Below are 26,782 nucleotides of genomic sequence, written 5' to 3'. Positions count from 1 at the left end.
TGTAGCTGGGATGCAGGTTTATTTTAAGGTCTTTCAGCCTTTGGGGGTCGCTTCCTCAGTGAAAATACAGCTTCTGTGGGTTTTCTCAAGCTAAAGCTACTCCCTCCGGGGGTTAGTCAAAACCTCGTGGAGCGACCCTGGCCGCCCCGACCCTCCTAGGCCCCAATCCCGACGCGGTGGGGGCGGGGAGGCCGCGCGCGCCGCTTCCGCTCCTCCAGCCCACCAGAGGGCGCTGCGGCTCCGCCTCTTCCTTCCCGGGGTGCTTCGCGCCGGGCTCCTTCCGCGTGGGTGAGTGAATGTGAGAGTCAGCGTCGCTCCGCGCGCGCCGTCCGCCTCCGCCGCTCGGCGCCCTTATTTCTGCTGCGAGGGCCGAGCGCGCGCGTAAAGGCATAGAGACGGGCGTTGAGCGCTCGGGCTAGAGCGTCGCCGAGTCGGAGCCGGAGCCCGAGCCGCGCGCTGTGTCTTCGCTGCGTCCGCCGAGGCCCCCGAGTGTCAGGGACAAAAGCCACCGCCGCGCCGCCTGCTCCCGCTGCCGGGGCTCATCCGCCGCCCGCTGCCCTGAGGAGAGTCCGCCGCCGTCGCCACCCGTGAGGATCCGAGAGCCATGTCCGCCAGCAGCCTCTTGGAGCAGGTACAGGCCCGGCCCGCATGCCTCGGCCATTGTGTGAGGCGAGAGGGAGCCCGACTAGGCCTGGGCCCGCCGCCCCCGGTCGGGCCGGGCTGAGGCGGCGCCTCTCGTGGGCCGGGTTTCGAGCTTCTCAGGCCGGCCGCGCCCAGCGCCTCGCCCTCGGTCCGCTCTCCGCGCTTCTCCCCGGGCCTCAGCGTCCGCCGGCCGCGCCGCGTTTTCTCCTCTCAGCCGGCCGCGTTTTTCGTCTTGTTTCCTTCCCCTTCCTTGAAGCTCTGGTCCCCTCGCGTTGTCTGTGGCGCGTCCCCGGCGGCCTCGCGCTTCCCCCGCCTCCCATCTTCAGCCTCCCCTCACCCGCGTTCCTGACGCGTCTCCTCAGGCCTGCGCCTTTATTCCCCTCTCGGGCCCGGCTTTAATTTGTCTCTCCTTTTCCATTTCTTCCTCGGACGACTTGCTTCTCGGCGACGTTTCCTTCGCCCGCAGAGACCAAAAGGTCAAGGAAACAAAGGTGAGCCCGACTCCGCCGGTGGCCCCGGGCTGGGAGGGGGGACCCCCGGTGTTGGGGGCGGGGTCTTCGGGAAGCGCCCCGGGGAGGACCTTTCGGGAGCCTCTTAGTTTGCAGGTGCCGCACACTGGAGTATTTGACCCTTTCGGTGTGTTCCTGCAGCTGGCGAACAGCTTTTTCGTGAACAAGGAGTAATTCATTAGGGGTGGGGGTGGATTCGGTTTTGAAATGTCCCAGGTCTTTAGTTTCCTGTAGGTCTTAGAAGGCCTTTGTTTTTCATCCTCGTGGATCACACTCTGGAAGTACTCACATGTGATGGGGGAGGGGAAGCGGGAGGGAATTGAAGTCCAGAGGAGCCAATAAAATGACCTTTTTAGATCAACTTGCTCCGGGTGGAGGAACACATTTTCACTGACGGATATTCCTCAGTTGCTCAGCATTCACTCTCATCTTTATCCTTTTGAAATCCAAACTTACTCCGTTTAGTAAGGTTTCTGGTTAGGAGGTATTTGATTAATTTGGAGAGTGAGTTGTACGCTTGAGACACTCCTAATTTGAATTTTTTTTCTTTTAGTACAAAATGGATCTGTACATCAAAAGGATGGATTAAATGATGATGATTTTGAACCTTACTTGAGTCCACAGGCAAGGCCCGTGAGTAGTTAACCATTTACATTCTTGATCAGGATGAAACATACCATTATTCTTTGCTCTATCAATAAATCTCATTTTCAGGGGATGATTTTCTTCATACCAGTTAATACGTTATAAAAGCAGTTGTTACAAACGTTACAGGCCATTAAGATTTTCATCTCTGTTGTTAACAAACATACCATTCTCTTGAGTCTAGTACTGATAACATTTTACAGTGTAGTGCTAACAGCAACACTTGTTTGAGTAATTCCTCCTCACCAAGGATATAACAGTGCAAACTTGATACTTCCCAGTGTTAAATATTCTTTTGAATGTTCACCCCCAAAACATTTTTTTCTTTTAGGAAAATTGGATTATTATATGGTGGGAAAAGCTGACAAAATCACCTGAACTTTATTTAGTGCTGCGGAACTGGATTTCTTCTTCCTTTCCTCTGGTCACTAGTTAGTGGGTTCTTAGGTTATCAGAACTATTTTGGAGCTGAGTACTCTTCTTCAAGTTGAGCTGTATCTGTATCTTTGAAGACTAATTTTATATATGTTTAGCTTCTCACTTAAGCTATAGGATTTACAAAATGGAGTTAAAAGAAAGATAAAATAATGTTTAGTACAGAGATCAAGAGTGATGGAATTCTAGCTTTTGCAATTAATGTGTCTAGTAATGTGAAGATTAGTTGCATATAGGTTCATATATGAGCATGACATAGGCACATAGAAATTTCTTTGATTTGGCAGTTCTTTTGTATTAATAATTTTTGCCCCCAAAGACATAGTCACAAAGTTGCAGCTAATAAATATAATTTCTAGACGAATAAACCAGAAGGAAAATTGATAATAACTTGTTCAAAATATCCTAAAAGATACGTATAATAGTTTTGAAAAACTTGACATATTAGTGCTTGGCCATGTTTGGGCCTAATTCTTACATAAAACTTTTGATCCCTTATATAATATTAAAAACTGTAGAAACCACTTAAGGAAATGATGGAAAAAAAGTTTTTGCAGAAGACAACCAGCTAATCAGGAAAAGTGGGGAAGGAAGTAGAGGAATGAACTTTTAATGGGTTCCTGCTATTGAAGTAGTTTGCTTACATAATCATTGTAACAGGGAGAGTGGGAGCATTTGGAAACATAATTCTAGGTAGTCCTTGTGAAACATTGTGTAATTCACATTTTTGAGCTCAGGGGCATGTGGGAACCTGCCAGTTCAGGTGTTGGCATTCAGCTATATAATGGCATAACCTGTGATATTAAGTGCATTTGTTTTTTATTAAGTAAACTAAAGCTTAAATGTCTTTTAAAAATTGGGAGGGTTTTAAAAATCTTGAGTAGAGAATCTTTGTCCTTTTTAGTTTATGTCAAGAGTATTTCATCTACTTTTTAACCAGTTTTTCATCACCTTATTGGAATAATTCTTCCAGGCTTAACATGTTAAGTATAGGGTGAATAATGAATTTGGGGCTGTTAAAATTATAACACTATCTTCGAGAAATAGATTTCTCTTAAACTTGAGGGTATGCGTGAAAGACCTAGTTTTTTAGAGGAGAATTTTAAATTGGCAGAGAAAAGCACCACCTTTTAACAAACTGCATTAGTTGAAATATTTCATCTCTAGAAGATGTGTTTTAGTGGTTAGGGAGAAGTACTAATGGCTTTGGTAATACAGACTAACAGCCTAACATGGTTATGGTCATTCAAGTCTCTTCAGAACAAAATTCCCTTTTTGACTAGTTAATGGGTTTTTAGGATACCAGAGCTATTTTGAAGTTAGGGTAAAGTACTTTGTTTTTGAGTTGAGCCGTATCTGCATCTGTAGAGACCCATTCTGTGTTATTCTGGCTCCTCAATTATGGGCCTATTCTGTGAGCTATAGGAATTATTAAAAAGGAGGTAAAATATTGTCAGCACAAATGAACGTAAGATTAAAAATGTTTTTATAAAGTAATCTATCTTCTAGTTACGTATAACTGTGTGGTTATTCTGAAGGATGATTCCTTTTTTAAAGATATGGATTGTATTGTGTCTTTAGAATTACATTCCTGTTTTTAATGGAAAATTTGGGTGTGCATTTCAGTTTACAGCTAAATCTTCTATATGTGAAGCAGAACAGAAAGCAACACTTTTTTTTTTTAGTTTTGAATCTACTGGAAGCCACTGTGCATTTCCTTTCCAGGTTATAATTAAATAGTGGCATCTGTAAATGTTCCCAGGTGATTTGTCAAGAGGCTACACTGTAAACTAGATGTATTGAACATTGCTTTTTGGTTTATGGTTGAGGAATGGCTGCAGAGATTTTTGGGATAGAACTTGAAAGAACTTCCAGTTCTTTTTGTTCTGTTATATAGTATTGTGTTAATAAGAAACTCTTCAACACTCCTGTTCTGGCAATATTTCCAGTCCTTCAGTCCAGAGATGGTGGTTTTAAAAAAGGCATCATCTCAACACTTCTGTAGAGCAGGGCTTAAACTTGGTGAGGTGCTGGGTTTTCCCTTTTCTAAAGTGTGCTTAAAGTTAAAGCCTATCTATGTTCACTGTATGTCAGTATAATTTTAAATGTTTAAACATTTCAATTATTAAACCAAATATCTTAGACTATAAAAATATCAGCAAATTTATGGGAAGAGAACATCTGAAAAGATCACTCTGCTTTTTTTTTTTTATGGTAATAGTTGAAACATTTGAATTGTAAGAATAATTGGGAGAGGAAATGGTCCTGATTGTTGTTTTATTTACTTTTGTGTTTAGTTTTAATTTGGCTTTTTTTCCTTCTTTCCACAGAATAATGCATATACTGCCATGTCAGATTCCTACTTACCCAGTTACTACAGTCCCTCCATTGGCTTCTCCTATTCTTTGGGTGAAGCTGCTTGGTCTACTGGGGGTGACACAGCCATGCCCTATCTAACTTCTTATGGACAGCTGAGCAACGGAGAGCCTCACTTCTTACCAGATGCAATGTTTGGACAACCAGGAGCTCTAGGTAGCACTCCATTTCTTGGTCAGCATGGTTTTAATTTCTTTCCCAGTGGGATTGACTTCTCAGCTTGGGGAAATAACAGTTCTCAGGGACAGTCTACTCAGAGCTCTGGATATAGTAGCAATTATGCTTATGCACCTAGCTCCTTAGGTGGAGCCATGATTGATGGACAGTCAGCTTTTGCCAGTGAGACCCTCAATAAGGCTCCTGGCATGAATACTATAGACCAAGGGATGGCAGCACTGAAGTTGGGTAGCACAGAAGTTGCAAGCAATGTTCCAAAAGTTGTAGGCTCTGCTGTTGGTAGTAGTTCCATTACTAGCAACATCGTGGCTTCCAATAGTTTGCCTCCAGCTACCATTGCGCCTCCAAAACCAGCATCTTGGGCTGATATTGCTAGCAAGCCTGCAAAACAGCAACCCAAGTTGAAGACCAAGAATGGCATTGCAGGGTCGAGTCTTCCACCACCCCCAATAAAGCATAACATGGATATTGGAACTTGGGATAACAAGGGTCCTGTGGCAAAAGCACCCTCACAGGCTTTGGTTCAGAATATAGGTCAGCAGCCAACCCAGGGGTCTCCCCAGCCTGTTGGTCAGCAGGCTAACAATAGCCCACCAGTGGCTCAGGCATCAGTAGGGCAACAGACACAGCCATTGCCCCCACCTCCACCACAGCCTGCTCAGCTCTCAGTGCAGCAACAGGCGGCTCAGCCAACCCGCTGGGTAGCACCTCGGAACCGTGGCAGTGGGTTTGGTCATAATGGGGTGGATGGTAATGGAGTAGGACAGTCTCAGGCTGGATCTGGATCTACTCCTTCAGAACCTCATCCAGTGTTGGAGAAGCTGCGATCTATTAATAACTATAACCCCAAGGATTTTGACTGGAATCTGAAACATGGCCGGGTTTTCATCATTAAGAGCTACTCTGAGGACGATATCCACCGTTCCATTAAGTATAATATCTGGTGCAGCACAGAGCATGGTAACAAGAGACTGGATGCTGCTTATCGCTCCATGAACGGGAAAGGCCCCGTTTACTTACTTTTCAGTGTCAACGGCAGTGGACACTTCTGTGGCGTTGCAGAAATGAAATCTGCTGTGGACTACAACACATGTGCAGGTGTGTGGTCCCAGGACAAATGGAAGGGTCGTTTTGATGTCAGGTGGATTTTTGTGAAGGACGTTCCCAATAGCCAACTGCGACACATTCGCCTAGAGAACAATGAGAATAAACCAGTGACCAACTCCAGGGACACTCAGGAAGTGCCTCTGGAAAAGGCTAAGCAGGTGTTGAAAATCATAGCCAGCTACAAGCACACCACTTCCATTTTTGATGACTTCTCACACTATGAGAAACGCCAAGAGGAAGAAGAAAGTGTTAAAAAGGTAACCAGCTTACTCTTCTTAAGACTTTTAGGGAAGGAGTATGAGCTAGAGAGCAGGAGAAGTATACTGAAACGTTAGTAACAGAAAGCTCTTTAAATAACACAAGTATCACTTAACAGTTCAAGCCTTTATGAAAGGATAATTGGTCTTACTATTTGAACGTTAGTGTGAAGGAATGTGGGAACGTTAATGTAGGACAGAAGTGTGAGTTTAAATTAAAGGAAAGCAGAAAGCATAGAGGAACTGACCTTGTGTGATACAGAATGAAGAATGAGTGAAAAAAATGCAAAGGGAATGATTGAAGTGACAGAACTGGAAATGAAAGTAAGAATAGATTTAGGCTGTAATATGGCAGAGAAGATTAAAAAAAGCTGGATTTAACTTTTGGCCTAACTGGGGTACGCGGTTATTTTCAAGAGTTGGTGTTCACCAAGCCCTGACATTTCTTTTCTGCCTGTCTTCTGCTACTGGCAGTGTTAAGAGGATGTTTCTCACAACTTTTTTCCTTGCTCCTGTCCTTCATAGTGTTCTGCTTAATTACTTTTTTCCCAATATATTTTTCCCATTAGGAAAGTTAATGTTTATTATATAAAACTTGGAAAACAGATAATCCAGAAAAAGCTGACCTCTTGCTCTTAACATTTTGTTGTATCCCTAAGATTCGCCTTCTTGTTTCCTCTGTTAACAAGTAGGAATCTTGGGCAGAGTGATGGAGAATAGTTCCACACTAAAGAGTTGGTAATGCTTGGTTCTGTGTGTTGAGTGTAAACTATAGGACAATAAGAGAATGGTAAAATACTGGTTGGGGCAGATCATTTATTGTCTAGAACTTAGACATTTAAATATTTAAGTATAGGAAGTAGGTGAAAAGATAATGGCAAGGAGAAAATGTTTTTAAAAGCATGTATATATTAGTGATAGAATTCTGAGTGGTTAGTTTCAAATGTAAAATAAAAAACAAAACAAGCTTCTGTAAATATATTTCCTATGAATTTGTCATTAATTCATAGGGATCTTGTATAATCTAGGATCGGAAGCATTTGCACCTCTATAAAAACTTGGTCCTTTGAGCAGTGGGGGGAGGACTCTGGTAGATTCTACCTCTGTAATACAGAATCAGAAGTCCATGTTTGTCTGACTAAAGCAGAATGGTTGACTCTTATCTTCCAGTGTGTACAAGTAAGGAATTGATACTTGTCAGTGATGATGAAACTATTGGGGAAGTAGAGCCAGATTATTGGAAAGTTGACTGTCAAAAGCTTGCTCTTTTTTAGTCCTTTAAACTCTCCCCTTTTCCAGGATTTAGCAGTTTAACTTAGTCTTCCATAATCTTGTAGAAAAAGATAGTTTATTGATTACTTTTGCCAATCATCTGAACAGCTTTAAGGATGTCTTCATAGGCTTCTGTTTCTAGAGGAACAAGGAAGAGGATCGTGACATTTTAGGAATCCTGTAGTGGCATAGCAGATTATTAACGTGTGAGGGACATCCAGGTGCTTGGTTTAACTACTTGAAATGTGCGTAATAATCTATCACATACTGTAAATCTGCTTGCTTTCATCTGCATCGTTCTGTCCTACATCTTGTGATTTAAAAGCAGGAAGACAAAGACAGGACTTTTTTTGGAATGTACAGTGTTGCTGCTATGAAAATTTGTATTTGTTAGAGCCAGTGGGGAAGCTTGGATTTAAAAATGAAGTAGCAAGTTTGAGGATTTAATTTATGTACACTTTTAATTAAGTATATGTTTGTATTAAATTCACTTGAGTGGTTCAGCGAGTGATAATTGAACTTCTTAAGTAGATGTAAGATTCATATGTTGAAATTGACCAGCCTTGTGTTCTCATTGAGTGAGTGTAATAATAATCAAGGTTTAGGGTCTTTGTTAAGCCAACTAATGGAATCCGTCTTAAAACCATTCCATAAAGACTTGGTGAATGAGTATTCTAATTGTTCTCAGGCTGGTGAATAAACCACCAAAAATAAAAATAAAAAATAAAAGCTTCGATTATACTTGTGTCAGATTACTTTTTAGTTTACCTTCTGTAAGAAGAGCTTGCAGGGTTTCAGGAACGGCCCATGATTGCTTCTAAACCCAGTTACCATTTCAGTCAGTATTGCCTTACTTCTCTGTCGCCCACTGTTTTCTTTTAACATCCTTACATAACTGACTGTAAACTGTTCTCCCAGTCTTAAGGCTTCCAAGACAAGTTTCAGGAGAATGAGACTGTTAGCTCATTGAGACAGTAGATTCCCTTAGGTGGGGTGTTTATATACGTGCCTTGGTACTATGTACAAGATTGCAGAAATCTTCCTGCCAAATGGTACCTCAGTCAGTAAGGAAATACTTAAAACTTCATCCTGAAAATGATGTCACAGCTGTTCTAAAGTTCCATGATTGGGCATGTTTCTTGGCAGAACACACTGAGCAGAACTGCAGCCATTTTTGCCTTGTTCTGTCATATGATTTAATTCAGTAACAGAACCTTCAAGATCTGTCTGGCTTGGATATCTTGGATCTTTCTGGCTTGAAACTTCCAGCAGATTTCAATGACATCTTTAATATGTGGTTTACTTTGTTAAATACTTCAGATACTATTTTGTAACCTACTTTCTGCATTTATTTAGAACGTCTCCCTGGTTTTTAAATATTCTTCTGTGATGTCGCTTTTGATGGCTTAATAGTATTCTTTCATAGATTTATTATTATTTACCAATCCATGTCATTGAATGTCAGCTTCTTTATAATTCTTTTCCAGGTAAAATAGCAACTGTAGTGAACATCCTAAAATACAAACATTGATTCACACTTACCCTAAAATGATATGCTAGGTCAAAGAATGTATGCTTTTTGAAGGTCTTGACTGTGATACATATTGCCATTTGGACCTTTTTCTTAAATTTTTTTTTGCTGGGAGAATTATTGTCAGCTATTCAGAAGAAGACAAATAGTCCATTAACCTTTCCCTCTGTCTCAACTTTGAAATAGTCTGGCTTAAAGGGAGAATTTAAAATAGTTTAGTTTTTGCCTTTTAACTCTAGGTAAAAATAAGAGTAGTCTAGTAGAGGGGACTGAGGACTGCCTAATTCTCTTAAAGCCTATCCCAGCATTAGACTTGGTTAGACACTTGGGTAAATGATTTTTCTGAATAAATGGAAAGCTAATGGGGGTTTGGAAGAGAGACAGATACAGAGAAGATGTGATTATCATGACAAAAGCTTAAGGTGTATATTTTTAAAAATTTCATTATTGAGTGAGAATAGCAAGATTTCTTAAATATCTCTAAAATTACTATTTTCAAGCAGAAGACCTAAAAATGGTGACTTAGAGTGTGTTTGGATATACTGAAAATTTATTATGGTGTTTTAAGAATTGAAATGAAGGTATTTATCTTTTCTTTGAACAACTTTACTGTGTGCTGGACACTACAGAGAAACTAGGAGTATATTGTCAGGGAGCCTTACATTAGTGACAGGTAACAATACAAAACAAAGTGTTTTCTCAAGGTATGCGCAGGGTGCCAATTTGCCTAACTCAGCCTGGGATGTGGGTGGATTGATCATAGAAGAATACTGAAAGAAGTGATCTCTGAACTGAGCCTCGAAAGATGTATAGAATATAGCCAGAGGTGTTTTGAGGAAAGTGAACATGGGTTCAGAACAGCCCAAATCTGTATAGATAATAATACTGTATAGATAATAACTTGAAACAGGAATTCCCATGCAGTTTGAGAACAAGTCTAATTGGAGTTTGTGAAATGGGTTTCCCAAAAGGGAAGTTTGGAGAGTAGATTAGGAAAAGGGAGTTTAATGAAATGTTTATGCAACTTGTTGGGTGTAGAAGGAATATACTGAGATAGGGACAAAGTTGGCTTAAAAAAAAAAGTAGAATTTAAAAGAATGACAAGTAAGGTGTGATTTGAATTGGGATGGAGGTTCTTTATGTAACCCTTCCATGAAACGCAATGGGAAACTTGAAGTAAGGGTGAACCAGTACTTGGTAATAATAGGTATCATTACTCTGTATATACAGCTGACTTCCTTTTCGTATATGTTATCTTATTTCTCATCCTAGTGTTTAGCAGATGTTTAGCTTAGTAGAGATGATTTAGAAGGGGAATGATAGCTGTTATCAGATGCTTAAAAACTCTGATAGGTTTATTCTCCATGCCAAAGACAGCACTAGAACCATTGAATACAGGTTATAGGGAGGAAGATTTTTGTAAATAAAAAGAACTTCTAAAAGTTGAGTTCTTAGTCATAGGATTTCAGGAAGAGACTAAAAGAACTTTTACTAGAAAATATAGAGAAGATTCACACATGGGACAGTTTAGATCAGAGAAACCAAGAATTAAGAGAGGGTCCCATGGCCCAAGATAACATTTGAATTTAATACAGAGGAATTGATGGTACCTAACAGGTCTTTTAAGGAGAACCTTTTTGTTTGTGTTCTTTAATTTCTGGCTTAAATACTTATTGCATAAAAAAATAGAAGAAAGGACTTGAGGTTGGGACTTGGATGACAGACAGGATTGGTGGATTCTCAGTGAATCCTAGTATAAATGAGACATTTAGGTAGTTATTTCTTAATGTGTTTACTGTTTATTATGTTACCTAAACTTGTACCTTTAGTACAAGACTTAGTAAAGGAACATAGAAGGGATTATTCAAGAGAAATGTTTCTTCTTTTTTTTTAAATCTAGTTTTCCTATAACGTTGACACAAATTAATATTTCTCTTTATAAGGAAGTGTTTTTTGTTTATGTGTTTTTCTTACAGCCTTTTTTTTCCCTCCTGACCCTTTAATCTGGACATTTAGTCCCTTGTTAAAAAATACTTGAGGTAATCACTTTGGCTCCATTTTCAACTTTATTAAAAAATTTTAATTATCCAAATTTTAGTGATACAAAAAATCAGAAAGGAAGAAAACATTACTTTAGCCAAATATATTCTCTTTTATATCTTTTTAACATTTCCTCACTCCACCACTGTTTTAAATTGCTTCTTCAGAACTAGTGAGTAGGCATCCTGTTTTAATCGGATGGCAAGCCTGAACTTTTTGTAAAATTCTAAGGCCGTCTATATCTTTTGTGGTTGAATTTACTTGTCTCTCTGCCAAAAGGGTTGAGAAAATTCTATTTGTATTACTCATCATCTGCCTTCTTTGTGGGTAGATAAAATGCCTTTTTGTAGCCTCCCTAAAAGGAGGACCAGAAGAGAATAGATGACATGAATTTGGGTCTCTTTGAACCATGCCCTTTGTATCCATCTTTCAACGAATGTTTATATTAATTGCTGGGCTAGAACAGATAAACAAGGTGCCATCTTTGCCTTAGTACCAGACAGTGTTGTTAGGAGGACAACAAAATGGATAAAATATGAAATAAGAGCTGTAGTAGATGGATGCAGAAATGTTTTTGCTTTCTGGAGAAGTGATAAATTTGGAGAAATTAAGGAAGACTTCATGGAGGAAATAACATTTGAAATATGTCAAATAGAACGAGTAAGAGGATAATAAGCATTCAAATGGTGCACAGTACTTGGCACATAGCGTCATAGCTAAACATAAAAGTTTAGCTATCTCATCTAATACATCATTCTCATATTCAGATGAGAAAGCAGGCTCAGAGAGGTCTCATAGATAACAAGTGGTGGATTTGTTATTTCACCGTAAGTCCGATGATGTGCTGGAACTGGCTAATTGTGAGCCAGCTGTTCAGCTTTTGAGAATGTTAGCAAGCTAGTGGTTAAATGCAGTCATTAAATTAACCTAAACTTAAAAAATAAATACATTGTGTTAAAAGGTATTTAAATGCCTTTCTGTTTATGTTGAATTACATTATAAACTACAGTTTATAATGTAAATTACAGTTAAACTCCATAAACTTAGAATACCATTGTTATTACCATTAAACTGTGATATTTAAATTCACCACTTTTGAGGTTATAGCCATATCAATATATGATGTTCTGTTGCATATCCAAGCCTCATGTTCAGTGATATCCATTGGTAGTTAGAAATCAACCATGTTATTGATGCCGTGGGAATTGACATGCTATATTCAAATCAGGAGTTAATTTTTCTTGATTTGTTTAGATTTAAAGTGATGGAGAAAATATTAATGCAGATTAAACTTGAGTGTGTCACGTCTATATTCCTGACATTTTGAATGACACAAAAATTTAAGGAAGTAGTCTTCTACAATTTAAAAATTATCCAATTTAGCAAGAAAGTTGCTTAAGTTATTGTCAAGCCAGTAAAGTTCTGACATATATCTTTGTTATTCTACTTTTGTCTTAAATAAATGATAAGTGAAAATATGTTGGAACTATACCCAAAGTCACAGTGTTTCTAGCTCTAAAGCCCATAGACCACTATGTGATATGTGGAGATAGGTATTTGCCAAATAGAAGAGTGGGTCTTGTGGAAGCTTAGCTGGTAAAATAATTTTAACATGGAAAAGAATGATAAGTGATAAAGTCAAAGGTGTATTTGACTCAGCGACTAAATGAGAAGTTTTTATAATAGTTGGGAGAAATGAGGGCCTCAATTGAGATAATGGGAATGGGGAAGTTAGCGTTGAAAAATGTAATATATATATTTGCTGATTAGTTATTTAGGAAAACTTAGAGAATATGGGATGAGCAGCAGGTTAGAGTTTGGAGATATTTTGGCTTTTGGAAATAGTATTTGGATTGCCTGTGGGACAGTAAAGTGAGAGGATCTGGAGCTCAGGAGAGAGATCTGTTGATAGAAATTTCGAAGTTTTCAGCCCTCAGTATAGGGTGAAGACAAGTTTGATACTCAAGAACATTGGTAATAAAAATAATGACAAATTATTGAACATTCTGTATATAGTGTCTAATACATATATATGTATATATTAAATTTTCATTGTCATTGTGAGATAGATGCAACTATCTCAATTTTACAGATGCACAGAAAAGAGTAATTACCTTTGCAAAGTTACATAAGCTAAGGAAGAAGCAGAGTTGATGTTCTACTTCCGCAGTGCAGTCGAGAGTCAGCACACAGAGAAGAGGGCCAAAGAAAGAACCCTCAGAAATAACAGTTTAAAAGATGAGTTAAAGAAGGAAGCAGTTGAAAGATTGAGAGGGAGTAATCTGAGCTTGAGAAAGAGAACAAGGAAAGGGCTATATCTTGAGTAGAATTTCAGGGAGTGGGATATAATCAGCTTAGAAACTGCAGAGAGGTAGCAGATGACTGCAAATGGCCAACCACTGTCTATTGAATAAAAGTAACATGAGAATGCTTTGTTAGGGGTTTGAAGGTTTTGGGCTCTGCATCATTCCTCAGACTCTGTATTTGCTGTTTCTGTATTGTTCCAGCCCTTCCTAACCTGCAAAGTCTTCCAAGCTGTCTATTCTAGGCCTTAAAGAGGTTTAGTGAAGACCAGCTTTTATGTAGCTAGTATGGGCTGTTCTGGTAAATTAGGCCATGTAACAATGTCTGAAATACAGTTGGATATTAAAAATGTCAGTATTCTGTTTTTGATACGGCTAAAATTGATCTGGGAGAAATGCTGTTTTTCTAAACTTTGGGGACAACGTTGTGGGACAAGGGGTAGTTAGCGATTCTGGAATCATTCAGTATTTACTCTGAATAGTTTAAACCAAGAATTATTCAGATATGAACTATTCTGCTTATCTGCAAGAAGTAAAGCTTGGTCCTGTTACAGTTTTCAGCAATGTAATTTTTTTTTCCCTGGGAGATCTCTGAAGCATCTCTACTATTAAGCATAATTTAGAACCCACTAGATGACATGAATTTTTTTTTTGAATGGAGGAATGTTGCATGGAAGTAGGGGTGAGGGAATCTCTTGAAATTGAAGAAATACAAGGAATTTGCCGCTTCAGCATGTCATCTAGGTGTATTGGGTTATTTAGTCTTGGGGGAAGGAGGGCTTAGGAAGACATCTCACAGGAGCTGGGGAGGCTACAGCATTGGCTTTGACTGCCTAAAGAACTGTATGATAAAGGACTGATACCTGCACTGCTCAGGAGTTCCATGTAGAGGAGGCGAAAAGCTCTGTTCCCTGAATTAGGACAAATAAAAGTGATCACTTTCATCATTGAATCCTGTAAGTCTGCAAATGAGCAAGGAGAAAGGCTGAGTGTGGTAGACTGAGATCATCCTTTCTGTCTTTCTCCACAGAAACAGATAATTCAATTTAAATTAGCATCCTGCTGCCACCTCCTTCAGAACAAATTTTTCTAGTTATATCAACTAGGTAATACAGACTGTAACAACTGGCTCAATAAATAGTACCCTAGTGCTTTTCATCCCTTGCTAAATAAGTAATCCCTAATTGAACTGATTTAACTCCAGTTAGCCATAGGGAGGGAATATAAGTGAAACAGTATAGGATAGTGTATGTTAAAAGTGCTGATTTTACAGTATGAGACCAAGTATAGAAGAAGAAAATAGCAAGACCATTTAGGACTGGAGATTGCATTTTTATGGAAGACTGAATTTGAGTTGGGTCTAGAAGAGTTTGTATATAGGAAATGTATAGAAAAATGAACCTTTATTTAAACACTTAGGTTTAAAACTTCCCTCATCACAAGCATCAGAATGGAATGAATTGGATGTACCCTACCTAATCTTGTGAGATCTGCTACTAAGGACAGGTAGCAGGAATAAGGGAGAACACATAGCTCTGGATAATTACTCTAAAGGTTATAATGTGAGTGGGAAAGTCTTAGGCTACCTAACTCTTGTACACAGACTGCAAGATTACCACATTTTAATGGCAGACCTACAATCCTAGACAAGTTCTTGGGTAATTCAGTCATTTATGACAGCTGTTACGTACTTGGAGTCCATAAACCTGCAAAGGGTGGCGGAGGGGAGCAGGATGGACCTGATGGGAGAGCATCAGTATAAATTCCAAAACAAAACAAAAAAACCAAAAATTGGAAAGTATTTACAAAAATACTGGTAACTGGCTCCACCCCTCAATTTGCTAAACTGAAATTTTATTAAGTTCCCTAGGTATTAAAATGATTAGAAACAATTGAAGAGAAATTTGTCAGTTTGTACACGTTACCTTGAGAGTATTTACACTGCAGATTGTTGTTCCTCACCTGTTGAGTGAGCATCTTTGGAGGTGAGGCCTTAGAATCTGCATTTTATCTACAGCTCTATAGGTGATTTCGCTTGTATATAAATTATGGATGTCATTAGGTAGTTTTTGTGTGTCCCCCACCTCAAATTACTCATGTTTATTTTTTTCCTGCAGTTTCTTCCTTGCACTGCAGTCCTCCACCTGGTCTACTTACTGGTCTCAAAACTTCATATTTGGAAACAGTGTTAGAATTCGCACGTGTCTGATAAGCCTGGTTGTACCTATCTATACTGTGGCCTACCTTAAAGCTGAAAGGGTCTTTGTAATAGTATTTTTTTTATCAGGTATCAATATTATGAGCCAAGAATTAATTACATGTACTATTTGTTCATTAAAAGGTGACAGTGTCTTTGGCTTAATATCCTACACGTGTAACTTAATGCTGTAATCTCCTCAGAGGCATTATGGCTACTTCTAAGAAGCCTTAATGTTTCAAGTTTTACATTATTTAGTGTTCTTTTTATTGTATCTTCCTTTCTGTGAGCACAGTAATTTTTTTTAGAGAGTTAGGTAATTTTAAGCAATAAGATTTGGTGGCTACTAGCCATACTGAAGTTGCCCAAACTAAGATGTTAACTACTTTTTAAAAGTAATTTTTTTTTTTTGCGATATGGGAACGAATTCTATTAAGTATGTATAATGGGCCTTTAAAAAATTTTAGGTTTATGTATACATTAGGTTGACATTATCAATAGAGCATGAATCCTAGATTCCATGGACTAGTTAACATAGTAGTGAAAAGGCCAGGAGCTCTACAAGAAGACCTGGTATCATATCTGCTACTGTCACTGATTTGAGCAAATAAACTTCTGAGCCTTAGTATTTTATGAAAAAAGGGGACAAAACTTACTGGATTGTTAGGAGGATTAAATTTATATATACAAGTGAAGTGTTTACAGATACGTCTTTTATGAATGCTTATTGGTGAACCATAATCTCAGGCCTGTAAATTTATGTATATATATAAATACATACATAGCCTGTGTTTATTTTGGATAAATCATCAAATTCTTCAGTAACTTTTGGCGTGGTACTTAATGCTACTGGGTTTTTGTTTTGGCATCCCATCCTTGGAATAGACTGAAGAGGGCACAAGACTGAAAGGGAGATCAGTTAAGAGGAAGCTGTGGCAAAGTCCTATTGAGATTCCAGTAGTTTGGACTAGAGAGGTATCACTGGAGGTATTCAGGATGGTTTGACTGGAAATTTTTGAAGGTAGAACTGGAGGTTATGATATCATTTATCAGATAGCTGAAAGCATATTATAATGATTGATTCATTCTTATTGGTTTTATTGTGAAATTAGTTTTGATTCAAATCTAATTCTTAATGGAGAGCCAAGGAGTAATTCAAAGAATAGCTGAAAAAATGTTAATGTACTTTATTACCATTGTCTTACTATCTTACCCTTTGTTCTGTCATTAGATGTTTTTCAGGGCCTTGAAAATAGTAGGTTATGTAGGCTTTTTACTTCAGACCCTTTTGGGGAAATGTACATAGGATTTCAGCTACTAATTAACAGTCTTGGAACAGAATTTGGAAATTTCCTTAGGCAAAGTTATTGGTTAGTGCATTTACTTCATCTTGGTGCTCCTACGTCAGTTCTCAGAAGTTCATTCCAGTTAAGCGTCTATTTCTGCACCTAGAAAAACTCAAAAGGGAGTGAGAAGATAGAATATGTTTTAAATATTATAGACCTGCTTTAAATTGGAGATATTTTTGTTCCCTCACCTGTGGAAGACAGTATTAATTATACATAAACTCAGTCTTTCTGGCAGTAGACTCATGTAACTCATACAGTCTCATAAAGCATCAGAGACTATTAAGATTGCTTTCATAAACTATATAAGGCATTGAAAGTGAATTTAGTGTAGTCGTATTTTTTCATGTTAGCCTATCTAAGCATTCTCTTATTTTCAGCCAGGGGCATTGGAGTTTGTGTTTTCTTGTATCAAGGCCCATGGGGGCATAGGAAGAATTAGTTAAGGCTATTAAGTAGGTTTGATTTGGGGGGGGGTGTTAAACATCTGATTTTAAAGGTAGTAAAATTGTACCCAACAGGTAAATATAAATGTGCCTCAGTTGTATTTTATGGCCCACTTTAAAGTCGGGGAGAGGGGTGGTAGTAGAAATGAAGGGATATTAAGCTAAATAGAGGAATAATAAATAAACGGATTTACAATATTATAGGAAGGGATTTCAAGTGTGCAGACTTTAACATTGCCACCTTGTGGCTTTTAGGTATTTCCTCTAGAAATGAACTTTTGTATTTTATAATCATAGATGTAAAGTGAGGAGGGGCTGAGATGGGATGGATGGATGGTATGAGTATCACCTCTAGTTGTTTAAGTGACAGACAAGATACTGAGGCTGAGAGACTTCTTCCCCTGCCTGGTTCATACATTCTTAGTTAATATCTTTAAATTTATCTTTATTTAAGATTTTTTTCTTTAGTCTTTTCAATGAACAGTGACAGTTGAACAGTGAACAGTGAGATTGTGGACTGATTTAAAGATTAGGATCAATGTTCTAGTGGGAATTTTGGGAGGAAGTATGAATTCAGTAAAATCTTGCCTTGCTGTTTTCCTCTGCTTTTTGCTTAACTACCATTATAGTTTCCTCAAACTCTCAGAATGCATCTTTCCTTCTTTTTAGCATTTGGGCTGTTTTCTGGTTAATTGGGACTTCATGATTAATTTTGTGTTGTGCTTGAAGATCTTACACAGGACCTTAACCTAGACTGGCCACTCCAGTCTGTTCTACCACAGATCTCACTGTAGCTGCCTTATTACACATGGCGCTAGATTAAAAAAGGTGGTAGGTATGCTGCATGTGACACCACCATGGGGAAAACCAGCTTGTACCACTTCCTCTGCTATGTATGGTGTGTCGGTAGCATCTTGTTTGAAAGCTGGAGTGTGTCTACCAAGACACAAATACATGTTGTGCTTATGGCAATTTTGGTTAGGGCTTGGACCCATTGGAGGTCCCAGCTTGCTTTTATATGTTCTACTGCTTTCCTTTTATTGTGTATCCATCATCATTCTCCTGTCCCATCCCTACCTCCCGAGCTTTTTTGTTGTTGTTGTTAATTATTACCACAGTACAACTGATTGATTGGAAATGTTAATAAATACAGCTGACAAGTGAAATCCTTTGACCATAAACGGTCAAAGTATTTAGTGGAATTCCCGGTGGTAATAGGAAATAGTCACAAAAGTGAAGGAAGACCTGCTGTAAGAGAAGTCTTTCGTAGAAACCTGAAAGGTTTTAATGTCCAGAAGTGGTTTAAAATAATGGTCCTTGTGTAATCTCCCTCTGTGTGCCATCTTTTCTCATTCTAAAAGACTTTCATTATAAAAAGCTGCAAGGCAGATTTTTTGTTTGTTTTGCTAAAATCCCCTCGTGTTTGATGACTTTTAGTGTAGGTATGAGGAAATAAACATTTCAAAGTTTTACGAGTTGTTAAACATAAATTAGGTTTTTTTAAATAATTTTTTTCATTTCTTTTAGGGGGTAAGATAATTAGGTTTATTCTTTTTTTTTAATGGAGGTACTGGGATTTGAACCTAGGACCTTGTGCATGCTAAGCACACACTCTACCACTGAGCTGTACCCTCCCCTCCAAACATAGCTTTATAATACAACCAATTTTTGCAGAAGAATTAAATGAAGACTCATATTTTCCTCCATTTTATTAACTTTTTATTTTGAAATAATTTCAAACTCGGAGAAATTTCAAAAATAGTACAAAGAACTCCCATATACTCTTAACCCGGATTTATCAATGTAATATTTTACATTTGCTTTATTATTCTCTTTGAAGATGTGTATTTTTTTTCTGAACCATGTGAGAGTAAATTCCAGACTTCATGCCCTTTTCTCCTAAATATTTTATTTTGCTGTGTAGTTCCTAAGAATAAGAATATGCATTTATAACCACAATGCAGTTACCAAAATAAGGAAATTTAACATTAACACAATATTGTCTTGTCTGTAGATGTCATTCATATTTACCAGTTGTCTTAATGTCCTTGGTAGCAATTTTTTTGTGGTCCAGATTCCAGTCCAAGATCTTCTAAGTTTTATGTCTTTTTAGTCTCTTAATCTACAGTGGCTATACTCACATACACACCTACACTCCACCCATTTACCCATTTTGTTTATGACATGACTTTCTGAGGAGTATATGCTATTTATTTTTGTAGTTATCCCTCAGTTTAAGTTTTCCTCATTATGTACATTCAGATTATGCTTTTCTGGCAGGAACACAAGTGATTTTGTGTCCTCAGTGCATCACATTAGGAAGTATAAGATGTCTGTTTATGCCATTATTGGTAATGTTAACTTTGATCACCTATTTAAGGTATTTGTCAGGTTTTCCACTGTAAAGGTACTATTTTCTTTTTAGTTAAGTGGGAAAATAGATTGAGACTCTTAATATCTTGCTCCTCATCAAATTTTCACCCTTTAGATATAGCATCCATTGCTAATTCTTGCCTAGTTCAGATATTACTGTGATAATTGTTTACTTATTATTAAGATTATGCAATGCTCAAATTGTCAGATTTAGACAGTTGGGAGGCCCTTTAAGCAGGATCCTCCAATTCATTCCTGTTTCCAACCCTTTTTTTTTTTTTAAATAAAAATGTTTGAAGTATTTAGTATTTAAAATGTTGTGAAACATTTATAGTTTTTTTAAATTGGTGCCAAATTCATTTTACCTTTAAAATAGTATGGTGTGAATGCTTGAGTATCTTTAAAATCTCTGAGAAAATGGATATTATCTTTTATTTGTAAATATATAAGTTATTTTTTGTGTCTACATCAAAATTGTATTTGGAAATAGAGCGATTTAGTCAGCTTGCTGAAGTGTATCAATGGGATATTTTCTTTGTTGATCAGGAGATAAAGGCAGCTGATGTCATTTGTTCACTTGTAATTTCCATAATTTAAAGTAAACCTGTCATACAGGTTTCATTAGGACATAGGTGGTACTTGCCCTGTTATTATTGTGTAGTTAAGATTCAGAAATAGTTTGATGTTATGTTTGAGGCAGAATCGAACACAGATATATGTGGGATGTAGTATCACATTATAAAGAGGAATAAATTTTGTGTTTAAAAAAATGGGATGATGTAGTAAGTGCAGTTTCACAGTGCTGTTTTTAATTTCTTTTGATCATTTGGGGCATATAAGTTTATTTGTATTTCTGAAGTTATTATTACATTAAAAGATGATATGCAGAATTTTTTCTTCAGTTTTTTTTGTGACATAATTGACATAACGTTAAGGTGTACAACATAATGATTTGATACATGTGTACATTAAGAAATGATTACAACAATAAGTTTAGTGAACATTCATCACCATTTTCTGTCTTGTGATGAGAACCAGAATTTTATTTAAAAGTCAGTTGTAACTTACCATCCTCTGCTAAACTCACAAGTTTGTGTGTGAGGTTAGTTGAAGACCTGTTCTTTGCTTTTAGGAGCTTCTGGTTTAGTTGAGACTAATTTCATATGAAACAATACAGTACAGTTTAATTTTTTAAATTGTGGATGCAGATTTAGAAGGACATTGAAAGCTGCAGTGGTTAAGGAAGTCTCAAAGAAGGAAAGGGATTGGAACTGTACCTTGAAGGACAGAAGGCTAGGCATTCTTGGCTTAAAAACATAAGAATGGGACTTAATCAAACACATAGCAGAGTCCAGATTATCTTAAACCTCAGAGTAGGTTTGATCAGCAATAGAAGAGAGGTTAGATAAATGGTATCCATCCAAATTATGAAGGACAAAACTAGGTAGATGAGTTTAAGAATGATACGAAAATCGAGGTGCTGTTGGAAGTTTCATTGTGATGGATGCTGGAGGTTTTTTTTTTTTAATTGTGATTTTCCTAATACAGATAATATAATATATCTATTATCGAAACTTTTGGGAGAGTATATAGGAAGGACAGAAAGGGGAGTCAGTACTGGAGCCCAGGAGCATCAAAACTTTTGAGATCCCTTTTATGTTGGATTGAATTTTTTTTCTTACTGAATTGACTGGTTTCCAGAAGTAGAGTGTGAGTGAATCATTTTATTAAGTTAATTTTATTAAATTTGAAATTTCAAAATGACTTATTTTAAAAAGAATATCCCAGATCTTTGTATGTTGATGAGTTTATCCCTGAATTCCAGATATGTGAAGTGGGACATCACAAAAAGATAACTGTTCTTTCTTAATAGTTGTTTTTATATACATAGGGTAATTTAGTGATAGGATAGCCAGTTCCTCACAAAGCCTCACTTTGTTGACTTTTACATAAATATTTATAATGACATAGTGTAGGAAAAGAGCCATACAGCCCTAGGTTTAATTCTTGATTCTTAGGTAACCTTGGTCAGGTAACTTTTTTGAGCTTTGAGCTTTAGTTTTCTTATCTCTAAGGCAGGAATAATACAGTCTTTGTCAGGTGGTATGAGGATCCAGTGCCTGGAACAAGGAAACTCATAAGTGTAGTTGCTATTCTTTAGTAGGAATCATACTTAACTTCAGAACTGTAGTTACCATAGGATGAATAGGAGCAAATGACGCTACTCAGGTAGATTGATGAGTTGTGTATAAGTTCAGGTCTTTGTGCTCCTTACTTAATACTTTTGCTTTAAAAGGCATATGGATTAAGTCATAGTTTTAAAAATTGCAATACATGAGGTAGTGTAGAGTGGAAAGCTGTTTAGGATAAATTTATGAAAGGCTCCTAAAGAATGATTCTAAATAAGAAAATGAGCATTTAGATTTATTTCAGAGAAAACTAAAGTACTGCAGTCAGTTTCAAAATCCATCTTTAAGTGGATTTTAAACTCTTCGTAGGGGAAGAGGAGGATTTTCTCGCCTATTGTGGACTAAGAGCTTTCTGTATGTCAGCTCATTAATTCTCCCACAGCCCAGATACATATCCTCACTTCACAAAAAAAAGCAAAATTGAGGCTTATAAATATGTCTAAGGCCTTGGGACTAATATGGGATGATTCTAGTACGGTTAGGTTTTTTTGTGTGTGTACTATATATTCTGCTTCCCTTCTGTAGGCCATTGATACATGTTTGAGTTATTGAGGCCCATATTTTTGGGACTAACACATCAGCCTAAACCAACTGCAATAGGAGGACAAATCTGTTTAGTTAATTAAGTATTTTAAAGTCAAAGAAAAATAATTTTGTATTAATTGGGATGCTTGAGTGTTAGTTACTTTGGTTTCAAATATTAAGTAAAAGTCAGTTTTTATTTGTGGGAAATATTCTATTTAGCACAAATCATTAAATTTCTATTGAGATTATTCTATGAAGTTTTAATTCTTAAACATGTTCAGATAAGTTTTAACTAACCATTTCAATTTTTTTTTTTAACTTCTATAGGAACGTCAAGGTCGTGGGAAATAAAAGGCAGTTCTGCACAGACTGCAGCAACGGTTGCATCTGCATATCCTAAGAGGAAAAATGACCTTCAAGAGAATTAGGACTTTTTTCTTAATTTCATTGACTTCAGAGACAATTGCAGACTTGCAGTTTAAGTATTGGAATTTCACAAAAGACATAGGACTTAACTGGAAAATGAAAAAAAAAAAAAAAGAAAAAGAAAAAACTAAACAAAAAATCCCTCTAGGTAGTTTAGGTGAAAAATGTCCCTTTTATTTTGGCTTTGGTTGTGATTTCAGAGCATAATGCTTTGTTTTTTTGTCTTTTTACTATGTTTTTCGGATTTTAAAGTCCGTAAGTGCATACAATTTTCTCTAATTTTTAAACCCTTTCCTCCCCCCATTTTGACATTTGCACTTGGAGAACACTTGAGTTTCGAAGGTTTTGGGCCTCCACCCCAGAAAGTGGGAATTTGGTTTTTCCCTTCCGAACTGGAAGAACATTTTTATGAAGAATTTTTGTCTTGGAGAATTTAACAGTGTTACCCAAGGTTGTGTCTTCAAGGGTGGTTCATTTTCTCTGACCCTTTGTTACTCAAAGTAAAGTACTAGGAGTCCTAAGAAATGTTCTGTTGTACATTATACTGATTAAGTCAGGATTAATTTGATTTCAAAGCTAAGAACAGTGGTAAAAACTTGTTTACAGAAATGCATTTTGGAAGAGAAAAATACTGTAAAACGTGTAGTGAATGTTTCTTCAGTTTCCTGTTCAGCCAATGAGGAAAGGGCATTGCCTTTCTTTTTACCATTAATCACTTCTCAATAAACGTGAGATCCTGTTGAGCATCACTTCTAGTACCATTTATTAGTATTATTTGATCTGCTATATTTTATGCAAGCTTTGGAGTATAAGGAGTTTTAAGAGGTGAGACAGCATCCATTTTTAGAAAGTTCACTGAGATGAAGTAGTTCAGGCTTGCTTTTGTACCCAGGGCTGGATAACCACGACCTCTGAGGTGCAAAGCAAGGTGGGCCAATATTCATTAATTCTTTATTTGTGGGTACTTCCCAGAGAAGGTAGAGCCGCTGCTAAATCATTCAACAAATATTTGATTGTGAGTACTTACTAGGTGCCAGGCACTGTGTAATAACCCTGTAGAAACCTGGCCAGGTATCTTATGTGCAAAGTAGGTAGAGCCCAGTATGAAGGGTATAAGTGTTTAATCTGAAATATGACTTATTTAGACAGAATTCCACGTTGGTGCAGGTCCAAGAATTAGGAATTCCAGTGAGCTTGGGTCTTTGTGAACCATATAACCATAATGGTATTTGATTCACCCTTGTTTATTTCCTAAGGTTTAGGGCTTCTCTGCCTTAAAAGATTATTAGCCCTTAAGATGTCCCAATTTTGGAGAGTTAGTTAAATGTGTGAAAATTTCTATAATAAGAAAAGTTTCTGAAAATGAGTTTTTAATGCTGTTGGGCAGTGTTTTGCCATCAGATGACTTTATTTGTCGTATTCTACAGTAGCCTAGGCTACTAAATCAAGGGCATGATAAAATTAATGCTGGTTTGTAATTAGCATTATTGTTGACACTGAGTTGAGAACTTTGCCTGAGGCATGGTACAGTATGCCTAGATATTCCTATTTGCCAGGCTTTTTGAAATACATTCTTCTCAAATTGGGGAGTCTTGTGCTTTCATCAGTTTGAAGATGCCCAGTTTTGAATTAGAAATGTAACATTCATGGTTTTCAATTTTAGCTGACACTTCTGTGACTTTTAGAGGATTCCCATGGGCTTCATGGTTTAGTATTTCACCTTTGAAAGGGAAAATAATTCTGAGAAAAACATTAAGAAGCATTCTTAACCTAGATTTCCCTACCTTTTTAATTCAGGTTGGATATGAGAGTATTCAAGACACTTTTTTGCAGCTTGAAATTTTAATGCCTCAGTGTTTAAAGCCAGTGCTTCCCAGTCTTTATTTTCACATCACACAGAAAATACTGGTGACTTTGAGGACAAACTGAAAGGAATTTGGATCCCTTAATAAGGCTGCTCACCTAGCTCTCCCTGAATGTTGAGGGAGTCAGGATGTTGGATTTGTTTGCTTGTTTTTTGTTTTTTTTTTTTTAAACCATATTGGCCTTTTATGTAGTATACAAAACTTTATGTTCACTCTTAAGAGTTTGGTCCAAAAGTTGGTTTGGTGAAGATCCCAAAATGGAGCAAAACTAGTTCTCTTAACTGCTAATGACAACATTCTCAGTGGAAATTGTTGACTATTTGCCCTTAATGCTTTGTTCTGTTCTGTCATTTGCTAATGTAAGACTTTGGATAGCCATTGTTGTTTACTTTTCTCCTTTGTTGACTATGAGGGGAAACTGAACAATCTTACCACGTGCTATCAGTGTTAATTCAAAGCATTTTGAACCTGTAATGTCAGCAAACATGTATAAATCTCATTCACTTAATTTGGTCTTAGTTATATTTGATTGGCTATCTTCCCCCAACATGTTCCATTTGAAGGAAAATTTATTTTGCAAAAGCAGTATGAGTTCTCATATGCCCTTCACTCAGCTTCCCCCAAATGTTAACATTTAACATAAACATGGGACAGTTATCAAAAAACAGTAAATATCGATACAGTGCTATTTACTAATCTACAGACCTTATTGGATTGTGTCAGTTGCTCAAGCAATGTCTTTTTTCCTGGCTCAGCATCCAATCCAGGATCTCATAGTGCTTTTAGTTGTCTTTAGTCTGTAGACTGAGTTCTTCAATCTTCATCTTTTATGATTTTGACACTTGGAGAGTACTGGCCAGTTATTTATAGAATACCCTTGAATTGAACTTGCCTAATATTTTCTCATTATTAGGTTGAAGTTATTTTTTGGTAGGAATACTGCTAAAATCATGTGCCCTTCTCAGTGCATTATATCAGGACACATAGTGTCCATATGTCTTACTGGTGATGTTAACTTTGATCACTTGGGTGAGGTGGTGTTTGTGGGATTTCTCTCCACTGTGAAGTTACTGAATTTCCCTTTGTAATAAGTAACTTGTGGGAGGGATATACTTTAAAACTATCAATCTTTGGTTCACTAATTTTGACATCTTTGGATTGTTATTCCCTGGAACAAGTATTACTGTGGCATTTGCCAAATGTTAATTCACTATTGTCTATTATTTTTGCATTTATACTAATTGGAATTCTACTGTAAGGAGGAGCTGTCCCTTCTCCCCATTTTATTTATTCAGTGGTATCAGTATGGACTCAGGGGTATTTTGTTCCATGGGTCAATGCTGTCACTTATTTTGTTGCTCATACTGTCCCAGCTTTGGCCATTGGACTAGTCTTCAAGTTGGCTTCTGTATTTTTTTGACATGCCCCCAATGTTTTTTGGAGCCCTTCTTTAATGTTCTGGTACTATAAGATGTTCCTGGCTAGTCTTGTATTTTCAGTGCCCCAGCCCCATTTTTCCAAGGAACAAAGGTTCTTTTTATTGGAGATAGAAACCACCCCTTGTGTTTTTTAAAAAGCAGTTCTTTACAACAGATTATTAAAGTGGGGTTTTTATTCCTCATGTAGGTGGAGACTTACTTATCTAATCAAAACTCCTGGCCACCTCATTTCTTCCTCCATTTTCATAGACTATATAGATCAGTCTTCTGGAGTTGTGGAGAGGACTTCCACTTGGCATAATACTTCACCTAGAGTGAGCCCTAATGAATGTGGGTTGGTTTGCACCCTTCCGTAATTTCTATCTTTAGCCTTGTAAATAGAGACCCAAAATGTTGGAAGTCGTGGTTTCCACCTAACCTATTAAGGGGTTCAGAGCTTTTTCTGCCTGTGAGAAAATAAATGGTCGTGTACTCAAGTTTTCTGCTTTTCTTTATGAAGTTGATAGCACTTGAATATTGCCACTTATTTTGACCTTTATTTGAAAAACGATTTATTTGAAATGTAGTCTTGTATGAATGTAGGACCTTTGTTCTGAATATGAGAGTGAAAGTGTCCCTAGGATGCAGATCTGATAAAGTTGGTTTACAATCGTTTTTGTTTTTGTTTTTTGCCTTGGGTAGT

At 37.3% G+C, this 26,782-nt stretch overlaps 1 protein-coding gene across 2 annotated transcripts; it reads left to right on the top strand.

Moving 5' to 3' along the window:
• On the top strand, window positions 1-26,576 carry YTHDF2 (YTH N6-methyladenosine RNA binding protein F2). Of its 2 annotated transcripts, none has more exons than XM_074377030.1 (5): window positions 1-631; window positions 1,109-1,133; window positions 1,705-1,784; window positions 4,562-6,145; window positions 22,696-26,576. In XM_074377030.1, the coding sequence occupies exons 1-5, from the start codon at window positions 605-607 to the stop codon at window positions 22,768-22,770; spliced, it is 1,791 nt and encodes a 596-aa protein (XP_074233131.1). In that variant the 5' UTR covers window positions 1-604; the 3' UTR covers window positions 22,771-26,576. The 2 variants fall into 2 exon arrangements, with proteins under 2 accessions (XP_074233131.1, XP_074233130.1); XM_074377029.1 differs by having other exon boundaries at window positions 5-631; window positions 4,562-6,148; window positions 22,698-26,576.
• Window positions 26,577-26,782: the final 206 nt, after the last annotated feature.

This window comes from Camelus bactrianus, chromosome 13 (assembly GCF_048773025.1).
Source record: "Camelus bactrianus isolate YW-2024 breed Bactrian camel chromosome 13, ASM4877302v1, whole genome shotgun sequence".
Classification (NCBI taxonomy): domain Eukaryota; kingdom Metazoa; phylum Chordata; class Mammalia; order Artiodactyla; family Camelidae; genus Camelus; species Camelus bactrianus.
Note: the sequence above shows the minus strand (reverse complement) of the source record. Positions and strands in the feature narration are given on the sequence as shown.